This window comes from Corapipo altera, unplaced genomic scaffold (genome assembly GCF_003945725.1).
Source record: "Corapipo altera isolate COAL_440 unplaced genomic scaffold, ASM394572v1 58, whole genome shotgun sequence".
NCBI lineage: Eukaryota > Metazoa > Chordata > Aves > Passeriformes > Pipridae > Corapipo > Corapipo altera.
This window is the reverse complement of record NW_020884898.1, coordinates 9,553,063-9,566,881: the sequence shown is the minus strand read 5'-3', so window position 1 is coordinate 9,566,881 and position 13,819 is coordinate 9,553,063. Positions and strand designations below refer to the sequence as shown.

The 13,819-nt window shown below is 38.7% G+C and overlaps 1 protein-coding gene across 3 annotated transcripts in view; it reads right to left on the bottom strand.

Annotated features, from left to right (window-relative positions):
* Nucleotides 1–262: 262 nt before the first annotated feature.
* Nucleotides 263–13,819, bottom strand: part of NRIP1 (nuclear receptor interacting protein 1) — a 75,611-nt gene continuing 62,054 nt past the window's right edge. For all 3 annotated transcript variants that reach the window (XM_027648662.1, XM_027648663.1, XM_027648664.1), the window contains one exon: nt 263–9,063. In XM_027648662.1, coding sequence (XP_027504463.1) covers nt 5,212–8,700 — 3,489 coding nt within the window. In that variant the 5' untranslated portion in view covers nt 8,701–9,063 and the 3' untranslated portion in view covers nt 263–5,211. The remainder of the gene's footprint in view (nt 9,064–13,819) is intronic.

The window sequence follows — 13,819 nt, the reverse complement described above, 5'->3', positions numbered from 1 at the left end:
TATGGTCATTGATTTCAAGTTAATAAGCAGAAGGGTATTTGAATAAAACATAGTACAGAGCTTTGTAAAGTAAAGCTGCTAATCTGATTTAGATTGTTTCACTTCCAGCTCCATGACTCTCCGTTTCCAGTCAGTAGCCTTGCTGAAGGTTATTTGTGCCTAAGGTTCTTGAGGTATTTTTGTTGTCAGATATTTGTATCAACAGCACTGATGCAAAGAGCCCACTAACACATGAAATAAAGCAGATTTAAAAACCATCAAGACAATGCATTTTTCTCATTTATTCAAATCTTCTGCAGGAAGTAAACACTGAAAGATTTAAAAAAACTTCACACTGCAGTATGTACAGTTTTGTGACATCACATGAGGAAATTAATTTCTAATAAAAAAATGAGACCAGTTAGATAAATTACTGAAGACACATCACAATAAAACTGGTTGTGGCAAAATCCCAAATTCTTATGTATGGCAATGAAAATCAATATTCCTTTGTTTTACAGGGATGGAATAGTCCTGGTACAATATTTCAATTACGCAAAATGGAGTCCTGAACTTACATGACTGATTATAGTTGTATGAGCACTTCATGTTTTAAAAGTAGTTTTGCTTTTTTTTTTTTCCCCAGACCCTTTTGATTTGAAGCACATTCTTTCACAAAGCTAAAATACCACAGCAGAAGTCATGTCCAGAAGTGGAATACTGTTGTGTTTTGAACTGACCTGACTTGTTAAGACATTTTTTTTTTTGCCAACGCACAGATGCACAGGGTCCCCCATGCACTTTTCATGCAGCAGGTAATCACAACTTTAAATAAAAGTATTTTTCTATACATTCTTCCAGACTTGCAACTGTATACATACATGCAAAAGTTTTTAAACCTATGTGATCGTATTTACACTTATACATGGAATATACATAACAAAAAAGATTAAAAGGTTTTTTTTTTCCTTTGCATTAGAACAATACAAAATATGTATTTTTCATTAAGGAAACCACTATTTACATCACCTTTTAAAAACCAATTTCAACATATTATAGGTGTAACAAGTCAACATATTTACATTATATATAAATATATATAATATATACTTACCAGTTTACTCCTCTGTAAGATGTGGCAGAGAACAAACTGGTAATATCATGTCACTGACGTCAATGAGAGCTGTAATACTTTCACCAACATTTAACAGGGAAAATTTAAACCACTCATTTCTTTCTTTTAAAAACATTTGTAAATCAAAAATTTAAAAACATTACTAAGAGTAAATGGCTAAGAAAAGTGAAAGTTATGGCTGAATTCCCTTTTGATCTCATAACGTTTATAAACTTCTCCAACTGAGACTCCTGGTTATGTGGTATCAGCAGAGAAGCCCTGCAGCAAAACACCTTTGATTCTGTGGTCATGTGTTACCCCCCATCATTTCCTCAAACTTTGGCAGAGGAGACACTAAAAATCCAGTTATCTGAGTCCTGTACACTTCCCTCTGGAAAAAAAAAAAGGCATATCTGCATGGTGACTACAAGTCAATCCCCAAATCTATCTGGCTTGAGCGCTACGTGCCAAGTGCGTGCACCTGTAAATAGGGCACTTAGCAACCCAAGTGCTGCAACCCTTCCCAGTTAAGTGAGGTTAAAGTTAATTCAGGTTTAAGACCCAAGGGGCTGCGATTACAACTCTAAGTGTGGTATAAAGACAAATCCCTAACTCACTTCTTCACTGCTCTGAGGTGGAGGCAACTTTCCCCCCCCACAGTCTCACCCAGCCACAACTGGGATACATTCTCCCCTCCCTCCCTGCCCCTTCGGTGGTGAGATCACACAGCAGCACCCATCAATCCTGCACTGCTTTGCTTATACAGCTGCTGCTGCCAGTATCTGACAGGACCCCATTTTCCTTCAAATCTATGGTCTAATGGCCTGGGGGAGATCGGAGGTGCTGAGAGTACCAAGATGACCCTGGTCTGCAATTCATATATGGTGGAAATCATGGATATTTGAGTTGCTTGGGAAAACACGGTCAGCCCTCCAGTCCATCTGCTGGTGCAGCAAACCCAGCTCCTGCACCCCTCTTTTCTGGTGGAAAAGTCCCCAAGGAAACTAGTGACTCCTTTTTATTTACCCATGTTACGAGACAAAAAATGATTAAAGAGCCTTTGGTTTAAAGGCTGTAAATGTGGATGGGGTAGATTTAAAGAAGACCTCTCTTCCCTAGGGAGGGGGCAACACCAGTGGTACTGGAGAATTTCATATAGGAGACTGGTGCCCTCCTAGCAGCTGACTGAGAGCACTCCCTTGGCATGTCCTGCCCTCTCTCAAGGTCCTCGTCCTTGTGTTACCTGCTGCTTGAGATTGCAAGATTCTTCCATGAACGGCATGTCCTAAACTTAAATTCTTGTATATTATAGTTTACTGACGTCTGTGAGAATGGCAATACCCTTTTGTTAACATCACCTAAAAAGAACGTAAAGCCTTAACTGGTCAAACTGTTAACATTTTAACTTAAACATTTTATAAAACGTTCCAAACTAAATGTTCAAAAGTATATATTATAACAATAGACTACCCTAGAATAAATACATAGGTCAGCACACTGCTAGATTCCAATATTACTTTTTTTGGGGTCAGACTCTCATCTCTATTTTTTATCTCAACTTGATTTTGATGAAGTTTTTTCAACCAGATTATTCCATGTCCACTCAAGCTGCACTTTTTTGTGGAGCCCATCAAGTAAATTATAACCCTGTATTTACTCCGGGGAACATCTATTATTCTATATTGTATATATTTCCTACCTATATACACATTGTTTCAAGAAAAATAATCAATTAAGACTTTAAAAGACATTTAATGGATGGAACAAATACCATCTTTTTAATATTTCTGCTGGGTTGACTCATATAAAAAGAATTCAGTTCCACTGTCAATCCAAAATATACTTTATCTCATTAATGATTATTCTATGAGACATCTGAATTGTCACTGGGCCACTTATAAATGCAATATTAGAAACAAACAAAATTTTATTTTTATATTATACTTCAAACAATGACATTTAGAATGATATTAGATTTGTGTGAAGGTTTTAAAATATAAATCTGCTTTGTACAGCCCATTAATATATTATGCTTCACCGAAATAACATAAAAATATATCTTTAAATTGCTCTGTTATTTCTCATAAAAACCAGGGGGAATGTTTTACATCGGATACTGCCAAATATTTGTGTTCCCTAAAAGAAGGTATCCCCTGGGGGGGAGACAAAACAGAATAGTGGTGCATTTTCCAGCTGGTAGACAGGAGAAGTCCCTTTCAGTAGGAATTGCACTGGGAAAAGGAGGAACTGATCCTGGGCTGGGGACAGGGATGAGAGGGGGAATAACAGCTCGCTCTGCCTCAGCAAGCCAGTAGTCTGGGAAAAGAGTCTCTGTGAAACCAAATCAGACAGGAAAAGAGCAAAACACCCCATCACTCATCTCTGCTATGCAGACACGAGATGGACAGAAAGAGCAGTTTTGTCATGTCATTGGCTCTCAATGGTGAAGACAGTCAAAATTAAAACTGTGTGGCTTTCTTTATCCGTGCAAGCCAACTACTCAGCTGTTTGCTGATAGCAGAGGGGATTATCAGTGAAATTAAGAAGTCACAGAGAATAAGTTTTTTTTCCAGGGGAGTAAAAAGTTCAGCAAAACTTCTGCTTGCCAATAATTCATGTAATTTAGAGGAACTGAACTGGATTTTGTCCTCCTCCTCCCCCATGAGAAATAAGGGCTGCAAATGGAGTTAACACTGACAGCGTTAACAGGAAAGCGGCGCCTCACAGCTCCTCCCCAGCCAGCAATTCTTTTAAAGGTGTCTCAGCTTTGACTGCAATTTTCAGTTCTTCCCATCTCAGGCTGATATTGCCAGATGTTACAAATCACAGCACAGGTGGGGATTGAGGAAAAGGGCAGAGGAGGATTTCTCAGATGTGTCCCACTATCCATTACAGAACATGACAAAACCACAGTTTTATCCTCGGTGCAACCTGGAAAATTATTCTAAAACCAGGTTTTCTGCAGTGAAAGGGTAATGCATTAAACCATGCATCAGCTGTTCAGAGAGTAATAAATATTGGCAGATTATGGATTCTTTTCCCTGGTTGTAGGAAGAGGCCAACACATTTTTCATTAAAATCCTATTCCATCTTTGAGTGGAAGCCTGATGTGCTGCTTTAGCACAGTTGGTGTTCTTCTGCAGGGAAGCAGGATGGTGCTGAACAGACAATTTCGCTCATCCGCTTCACAGGCTTTCCACCATTTTCCTCACCAAATACATGTACTGAGCCTTCTCAATTCCACTACTCCAAGAGGCATTTTGGCTTTCCCCTTTTCAGCAGGGAAGTGACAGGAATGTGCCGACAAAAGGACTCATGCAGTACTTGCATGGCCTGTGAAAATCTGCCTTTTTTATAAAAACCTAGAAAAACCCCTTAATCCTAACTAGTAACTCATAACTATGGCTAAGAATTCTGAGGAAGGCATTCGTCAAGAGCAGGGCAAGGAAGAAAAATAGATTTTACACCACTATTCTGGCAGGACCACAAACAAGATTTAAAAATAACAATACAAATTTTGGAAGCACTAAAAAATACATTTCAGTGCACTTCAATTATTAACACTGACGCAGGTTTTCCAATATGACGAGCTAATACCTTGGACGGACTGCTCTGTTTCTTAAAAGTTATTCTTAAAATGTCACAAAACATATTAAACATTCAAAAAAAAAAAAGTACGCTGTCTCTATGCTCAGGCTTTCAAAAAAATAAGGATTATTTTACAGAGAGGGAGGAAACGCAGCATTACCACCACCTAGGCTGTATGCTTACACTTTGTTATACCAAAACCTTGCAGATCCAAATAAGACTCTGATCAAAGAGTACTCATAACTTAATCTGATACATACAGAAACATCTTGTACAAATTACAACCTTTCTAGTTTCCTTGTGACAATCTACTGTAAAGCAAAGTTTATCTACATGTATTTTAAATAACATCACCAGAAAAATAAAAAGTTTATCAAATGAAAACATGTTTCAATTAGACCATGCTTTTTTAAAATCATGCTCAATTTATACAGTAGTCAAGTTGATAATCATTTTTCTTTTTTCTTTTTTTTTTTTTTTTAACAAAGATTCAAAACCGCTGATTGTAAACTCACTGAGGAGGCTGCAGTTTATTCTGGCTCTTTTTTGATTGTTCGCACTTTTTCCAGAAGTCCATGCACTTCTCCATTCACACCACCATGTTGATGAGAGGTGTTACTCCCCATATGGCTGTTGTAAGGGCTTCTTAAGTTACTAAAAGGAGTTTTAAGCTCTGTGTCAGATGGCAACTCCTCTTTGATTGTAACATGAGTTGAACTCTCAGTAAATGAAGGTTCATTCCAAATTTCTTTGTCATGTGCTTCTTGGCTACTAAGAGAGTTGCCACCTTTCTGTAACATGTAGTACAATATTGGATTGGTTTTGGTCAGTCTCGGAGAGTCTTTCTCGTAATCATTCTTGTCCATGCCTGTGATCACCCATCTGATGGGCCCCTTTTCACTGGGCATGGAACACATGCTAAACTGGTCAGACTCGAGTCTAGATACCGTATTCCCCAAATGTTCAGGGAAGGGGGAACTGGCAGGGCTCTTTACTGCTACAGGATATTGAAATGTTCTATGATCTACACAATTATTCTGCTGCACAGGGCTTCCCATCAACGATCTTACTGAAGAAATGGTGAATTCAGGTTTATTAATTGTTGCACTGGTTTTGTTTCCTTTTTTCTTGCCCTCTGTTAGTATGTTATTCCTATGTTGTGACAGATCTCTCTCACAGTTTTCTGAGAGAAGCAGCTGTTTCAACACATTAAAGCCTTTACTATCTCTAGACCAACTCCTATTTTCAGTTTCACTATTTGAACCATGACTTACAGCATATTTAAATTCAGCATCACTTCTGCTGAATTTCAGTTCTTGCTGGTTAAGCAAAGGCCCATACAGTGCCTCGGTAGGAGAAGTGTGATTGTTTGCAGCATCAGACATATTACTTTTCATCTTTTTTAATGGACTTTCCAAAGGCTCAGCGTGAAGCTTCCTCTTCTTCGGTACCGTGCAAAGGTTCTTGGATTCAAGGTGTGTCAGCTCGTTGTTTCGGTGACTCCTGTCCAGCTCATCTGCAGGGTAGCTATCTTGATTCTGTCTCAGCAACCTACTTAGGAGGCCATTTTTGGAAAAAGAGAAATCTTGAGGTGAAAGAGGCTCAGATTTCAACTCCTCGGATGCCGGAGAAGCAGCTGTGTTTCTCTGCAGTGAATGAACAAAACCTTGAAATTTGTTACCCTTGCACTCTCTTACTTGTTGTGCATTTGAATTATAAGGAACGTTAGGTTCTTCAGACGGTTCAGTTTTTATTTTCACCGTCAATATTTGCTCATTCAAAGCCTTATCCGTCTGTTCTTGAGAACTTTCATCTCTTGAAAGAATCCTCTCTTTCTTTTCACTTTTACCTTTATTGGGAGTTCCCAGAAGCAGCTGAAGGACAGTGCGCCTTTCAAGGAGATTTTCTATTTCCGAACCTGGCAGTCCTTGTTCCACAGGCACAGGCTGACAACTGAATATTTTGTTATTTTCTTCAGGCGTACTCAATTTATTCGTAAGCAGAGGGCTGTTCAATCTATCAATCAAGCCCACAGGTTTATCCATGTTTCCTGCTAGCAGCTGTTTGCTGGCTCTTTGTTCTTCACTCGACATGGAAGTCTGCATGCCGCACTGAGCCAGGTTCTGCAACAGCTTGCTGGCACTGAATGCCGAAGAGTTCTGGGGACTGTCATTCCTGCTCAGCTTGGGTCCTTGAATTTCTTTGCTTTTAGACAGGTCTATCAAATGTTTGGATGCGGGATTCATCAGTCTGTCCGGCTGGATGCTGCAGGCATACGGTGGTGAGCTGCGCTTGATGGCTAGAGACTGGTGAGAGAGGTTTATAGGAGAGTCTGCTTTTGTAGAAGCCAGCAAAGGTGGAGTGCTTAATGGAGTCATTCGATTTGCACTGGGACTGTCAGTAACAGGAGTCCTTTTCCCAGTCTGAACAGTGAATTTTGCCACATCAGCTGCACTGTGTGGTCCCTGAGGGTCATTACTCTTGTCTACCTGTTCTTCAGTCTTATGCCCAAGTAACAGCTGAAGCAGTGTTACTTTCTGATGGGGATTCAGCTTAGAAGCTTTCGGAGTGTCTTTCTCTTCCTTGTTCTCTGGACAGGAAACTTTTGGATCCCAGTTATGAAGCAAGGACTGAGTCAGGTTATCCAGTGATGCAGGTGGACCCGCATCTGTTTTATCTGTCCTCTGTTTAAAGGATAGGTCTATAGGAAGACAGTTAGAATGGGAGCTTTCATCATCGCTGCTGTCTTCCGTAAAACTAGGATTGTTGTCTGAGTACTCATCAACAGTTGTTGGTGTGCTACTGTCTTCAAATATGCTGGCTCTCTCACTCTGCTCACGCCCTTTCACATGCTTGGTGGTATTCTGGCTCTTCAGCAGATGCAAGAGCAAACTATTGCTGGGAGAGGTTTTCACGTTACTCCTTTCCAAAGTACTTTTATATCCCCCACTTTTGGGAGGCGAATGCATGACTCCCACTGAACTCTGAAACGGTGCCATATTGCTTTTGCTAGAAACTGGTTTGGGTGATGATCCTGCTTGACCATTGAGATGGCTTGTCATTCCTTTTGCCAGACCGAACTGGCCCATATCCTTCTGAGCACTCTCTTGCAATCTGGCCATGGCCGCAAGTCTCTCGCTTGCGATTTGGTTGGCATTTTGTGCTTTTAAAGCATGTTCCCTGGAGTACTGCTGCAAGTGAGCTTCGCTGGAAAGGAGCAGAGCTAGCTGGCTGCATGCTACGCTGGGCTTTGGTGAAGCAGCAGGACTGGATCGTTTCTCCACCATGCTTGCAACAGCTTGTAACCTTGCAGCACATGACAGGGGCTCATTTATCACTTTGGGTCCGCTCTGCACTGCATGAGGGGATTCTATAAACCTCTCTTTGGGCAGGTTCTTTGTTATATCGGGCAGGCTGTTGTCCAGCTTCTGATCTTTTGCTTTGCTCTTCTTCAGCAGAGTCTTCAGGTGACTGGATGCAACACCATAGCACCTTAAATCTTTCTCCACTTGTAAGGAATCATGGCTAAGGGAATACCCTTGCTCCTTAAGGCTCTGCCTAATCTGCTGTGACAGAGCAACACTCTGCAGCCTAGAGCTGAATGACTGAAGCAAAGAGGCAAGTAATGTGCTATCCTGTTTGCCTTTAGGCACATTTTCAACCATGCCAGCCAACAAAGCTTCCTTTTTCCCATCTAAATCCACAATGGAATCAGACAACCGCCTTCTCTTTGCTGCATTCCAGTCTTCTGAAGACTGCAACAGTCTTGCTTTTTTGAGGTGCAGCATGCCAGATCCCCGATATGTACTTGTATTAAGAACTGGACCATTACTTTGACAGCTGGGAAATATATTTCCTGAAATCTTAAAGTTTTGATCCTCTCCACTATGCCCAGCAGACTTTTTGTCAACTGCAGTACCTGAGCCTCCTGCTGCTTGATGCATTAGTAATCCCTCTAGGTAAGTTAGAACAACAGAATCCTGGTGCATCTCAGAGCCAAGCTCTTCTCCATGAGTCATGTTCAATAAAAGTTTCCAAAAAGGCTCTGGTTCTGTTCACTTCAAAGACTGGCTTTGCTGAATCCAGATGCAGAATTAAGAAAAAACCAGGTAGATGTCTATAGTGTTTTCTCACAGACTTTCAGAAACAATAGAAAATGTCTTATTCTAAGCAGGCTTCTCCCAGTATATACTGTTTGATGAGCCAGGTTTCCAATCATATCAATCTGCTGATATCTAGAATATTCACGGACGATGTCTAGGAGGAGCACTCAAAACATGGTTCCACAGAAATAAAGTTCCATTAAGTATGTGCTGCCTTCTTTCTCCAGGAAACCAACTTGCTTTTCTTCTTTTTCCATCTCCACTAAGCACATGAAATTCCTAAGTAAGAAACACAAAACAAAGAAAATATTTAGTATAAATTTTAAGTGCTTGAGACTTCTTTTCCTTTCAAGGAAAAAAACCTAACCCTCCACACATTGTTTTAGGTAGACATTCAGGATACATAAACCAATGACCATGTTCCAGAAGAAAGTAAAACTCAAGCAATGGGCAAAATGTGTGGTAACTAATTTAAAGACCTTTGTGAAAACAATTCTCAGATAAAGTTTTATACAAAAATTAAACTTATTATTCATAAGCATAGCTACTACAAGAGTTCATCGAATTTCTCTATTCTACAGCTTCAAATAAGGAATAGCAAACATGAAAGAAAACCACTGAACTGCTCTAAATACAGTTTTAAAAAATATTCCACTGGACTTTATTTCACAATTGCATCAACCTTTCTTCTTATGGAAATGCAAATACAAAGGACAAGTAGCCCATCACCCTAAAAGAGAACTAATAGGAAAAGGCATGCCTAAAGTCAACATTCAGGTTCCTGTCAAATCTATTTTCAAATAACAGAATAGGCAGCATCATGAGTACATTTTTGTTTGGCAGGTAGATGACATTGCTGAAAGTAGAGACCAAGTTGACACTGCTCCCCAGGACTATGCAGTATTGCAAAATCCAGTGTGAGCACAACAGGGATGAAATCTGTTGTTCTTACAACACCCAACTACTCCCACAAGTCGTTGGAACAATCATGTGACAGGAGTGGTGAAAAGGTTGCTTATGTTCCTGATGTAACATAAATCCTGATATCAAAATCCTCCCTTTGCCTGAGGATTTTTATCTTTACATTCTTTCTACACATGAAACATACAACGGTAAAACTAAAACAAAACAGGTCTTCCTTGAAGTGTTGCTATTTTCAAAGAGTGTAGAACACCTCTAACTTGACACTTTCTTGGATGATTCACTGTGCTATAAAAAGCTGTTTTAAAAAGCACAACAATGGTGCTTGTGCAAGATGCATCTCTTCAGTTTTAGTTATAAGGCTGGTCAATGAAAGCAGGAACAGTTCAGTCACCACAGGTCAATACTGAGATCATGACACCACACAGGCCTCCTCCTTCCCTCATTCAGTTCTAAACTGGCATAAATATTCAACAGGAGCAAAGGTAAGTGTCTTTCTGCATATTTTACTCTGCAATTTGCTTTCACAGACTAAAAGCTCATTGAAAACTTGTATTTGCAAGTTTAAAAAGGATGTACACTGATGAAATCCTCGCCTCCTTAAACAGAATGAATATTTTATGACTGATTTCCCAGAGGCTATTTTTTAATTCAAAACCTACAGGCAACTAGAAGTCAGAAAAATATCAGTGAAAAAAATAAAGAATGAGAGGAAAAATTAAATAGTCATGAAGTTAACAGCCCATATATCCCCCTGTGCAAATACTCCGTGTTATTAGTCTTTAAGTCACTTAGAGAAACACTAAGTACTGAGCTATCTCAAAAAATCCCCAAAACAAAACAAAATAACCCAGCAATGCATTGTAGTGTAAATGCATATACCCACGTATTTAAATATCAAATGAAAAGTTGAAAGCTTTTACTGAGGTCTCAGTACTTCTCTCAGAAATACACTACCCAGTGTTCACATAATTACCTGGAAAAGCCACAGCATTCCTTCAAAAATATATCAACTTAAATGTAGATTCAACTAATTGAAAGTTACTGATCATCTTACTGTTCCTTCAAAAACCTGTGCACCTCTGGGTGGGCTTTTGCAGGGTTTCAACGCAAAAGAGACTAAAATCACAAATAACAAATCCTTAAATATGAAGGTTTCCAATGAATACATCAACTATCCAGTAACAGTAACATCAACACAGTCAGAATTATTTCCTCCAATATTTGGGAATGCACTGTATCTGGAAAATATGTTTTTCTAGCTTCCTAGAAAATAAACTGTTTATCTGCAGTCACATTTTCATGTTTCTAAAGATAATTAAGCTTACTGCATGCTGTTATTAAAAAGGAATGAGTAGCACTTGATACGCTCTGCTTTGCATTTAAGACAATAAAACTGAAATTTTGTAAAGATTTCTTACTATCTGGTAAAAGCAAACCTTGCAGGTCACCTTTAAGATAAAGTTCCAAATAAATACACCATTAAGCCAATGTTCAGTACAGTTTCACTTATTACAGCCTTGGATAATTCAAAAAAGACAATGCATTTATGCAAATTCCTCAGGTACTCCAGAAGCCTGTTCCAGGAGATGACACTTGTGGCCAGTACTGTTTACATACAATACCTGCTCTAAGAAGTGTTTTGCCACTTCTTTTTTTAAATTTTCTTCTGAATTACTCAGTGCTATGGAAATACTAATAACTTTACAGAAATTGGGTTGATGGAAAGAAGTTTTCTTTAAAGAGAATGAAACTTAACATCAGTAATCCTTCTTAAAAGCCTCTTCTGATCTCGTGCTGCAACAGGATTATAAAATCTTACATGATTTAATGTTCAATACACAAATGTGAAGAAGTCACCTGTCAAGAACCAAAATTACATTTTTAAAAAAACTATCTCTAATCCTACATCTTATTTGTGATGGAAAAGCAGGTAGTAAATTCCAGAGTTTGAAGGCAGTCTCATAACCAGGCACTTCCAGCAAGTTTTGAACCAAATATGGTTTTCTTCTACTATCTGAGGTGTGGTGATGTGGAAATCAAACCAGCACTGCAAATGAATGTTCAGCTGGACACTAAGGCAACCATTCAGCAACCTTTTAAAAACAGAGACTGTACTAAAGAACTTCTCTGGACTCACTGAAACATTAAAAATTTTCATTAATTTTATTCAAGAATAAATTTAATTCAAGAAATTACCAGAACAGAGGAACGAAAAAAGGCAAAAGGAAGAGAAAGGAGAAGTTATACAACAACAGATCTCTTATTTCTCAGTAGGGGCTGAATCAACTGCTAAGATCTATGCTAAGATCTATGAATCTCTACACCTAAAAATCATATTTAGCTACTGTGACAAAATAAATTTATAGACTGATGTGCTTTCTTGACTACATAACTACTGTAAATGCACTCTCTGTTGCAATTTCTACTATCTTTTTCCAGACTTCAGTACCTAAGAAATATATCACCCACTTGTTTTGGAGAGATTACTTTCAGAACCTCCAAGAGCACCCACTGGCTACAGCTCATTAAGCCATGTTTACCCAGACAAAACTAAACCACCAGCAGAATCCACAGCACAAATGCTGTAACCTGGTGAGACACTCCCCAAGTGCAGCATACCATGAGAAATCAGTCCTTTTATAGTGTGCCTAGGGAGAAACTGTGGGCAGAATAGGGAAGAGAAGAGAATACTAAAATGTACACTGAACCGTGTACATACAGAATATTAATTCTACTTTTGCAGTTCTTGGAGTTTTTCTTTGCTTTCAAACTACAAATATACTTGTCCACAACAAGGATTTTAAAACAACAACAAACTTTAAGATCCTTTGTTTAAAGAAAGTATTACTGCCACAAAATATAATGAAATTTGAGAATACATCTTCTAATATGTTAAAGAACAACATCTGAGCCAATGGCTTGTTGCTCCTGAATATACAATTTTGATTTTTAAAGAATTCTCTGAATTAATGAAAACCTCAACTGTGAAACCTAACTGGAGACTCTAAACAAACAGCAGACTTCTAGTTCACCCAACAGATATTCAGTTCCCATCATGTAAGGAACTGACAACTAGCAAAATTACATCCACAGGACATTTTTCAAATATCTCAGACTAGTATTTCTACTTAGACCCCTTTGCTAAATGGAACAGAGTGCCAAAGTAAATTAACAACTAGTATTACAGTATACTAGACTAGGATTATCTGGGGAGGGTTACACAATTTACTAGCCATAACCCACAAAACTGGATATTAATGTCTTTCCTATGATCTTGAATTAAGACTACAGAAGAAAAAAATCTTGTATCAACCATTAAGGTATTCATTTTGGAAACTGGCAATGGCTAACAGATTGCCCAAATGAACATATATTTGAAAAGAGATTACCAAACTCATGAACATTGTTAGAATGATTAATAGAGGTTGAGATTTGCGTAGATTCACAGAGAAAACATTTTTATTAACTGCATTTCAGAGTTCTTTCATAACTATTAAATTTCTGTAGCAATTTTACGTTCCATTTTAAGTTGAGATGCATCAAAACATGCATTTGCAGAGCTAAAATCAAACTGGTCTGTGAAATAAAAATTTTCAGTTATTTAATAAATCTGGTGGTTTAATGCTCAGCTACTACCAGAAGAGCCAGAAAGTCTCTCACTAGCTCATTGATTTCCCGTTCTCATATCCCCAAACATAAAGGTTCCAGCCCACCACATCAACCAATGGCTCAGACAGTCGTTTTAATTATTACAGATTTGAGGAATGCAGTACAGTGATTACAGTGGCAGCTTGGGATCCAGGGGTCCAATTACTCACTGTGCTGCAGACAGGCTGTCTGACTTCTGGTTTTACTTCTCTGTACCCTGTTTTCCCAGATGGAGTAATAATAAATGCAAACTTCAGAAAGATAATTGAGGATAAATATATTAAAGGTTGTGTGTTGCTCAGCAGCTCCAGTAATAGCCATGGGTAAGTACCTAAAGCACAGGATTTTAAGTGATTCCCCTTCTTAACGGCTGCCTGTAGTGAAATGTTGCAGAACACAAAGAAATTAAGATCTCCAAAAAAATTCCCAGATGCACTGGAAATTGCAGCAGAATCTTGCAGTG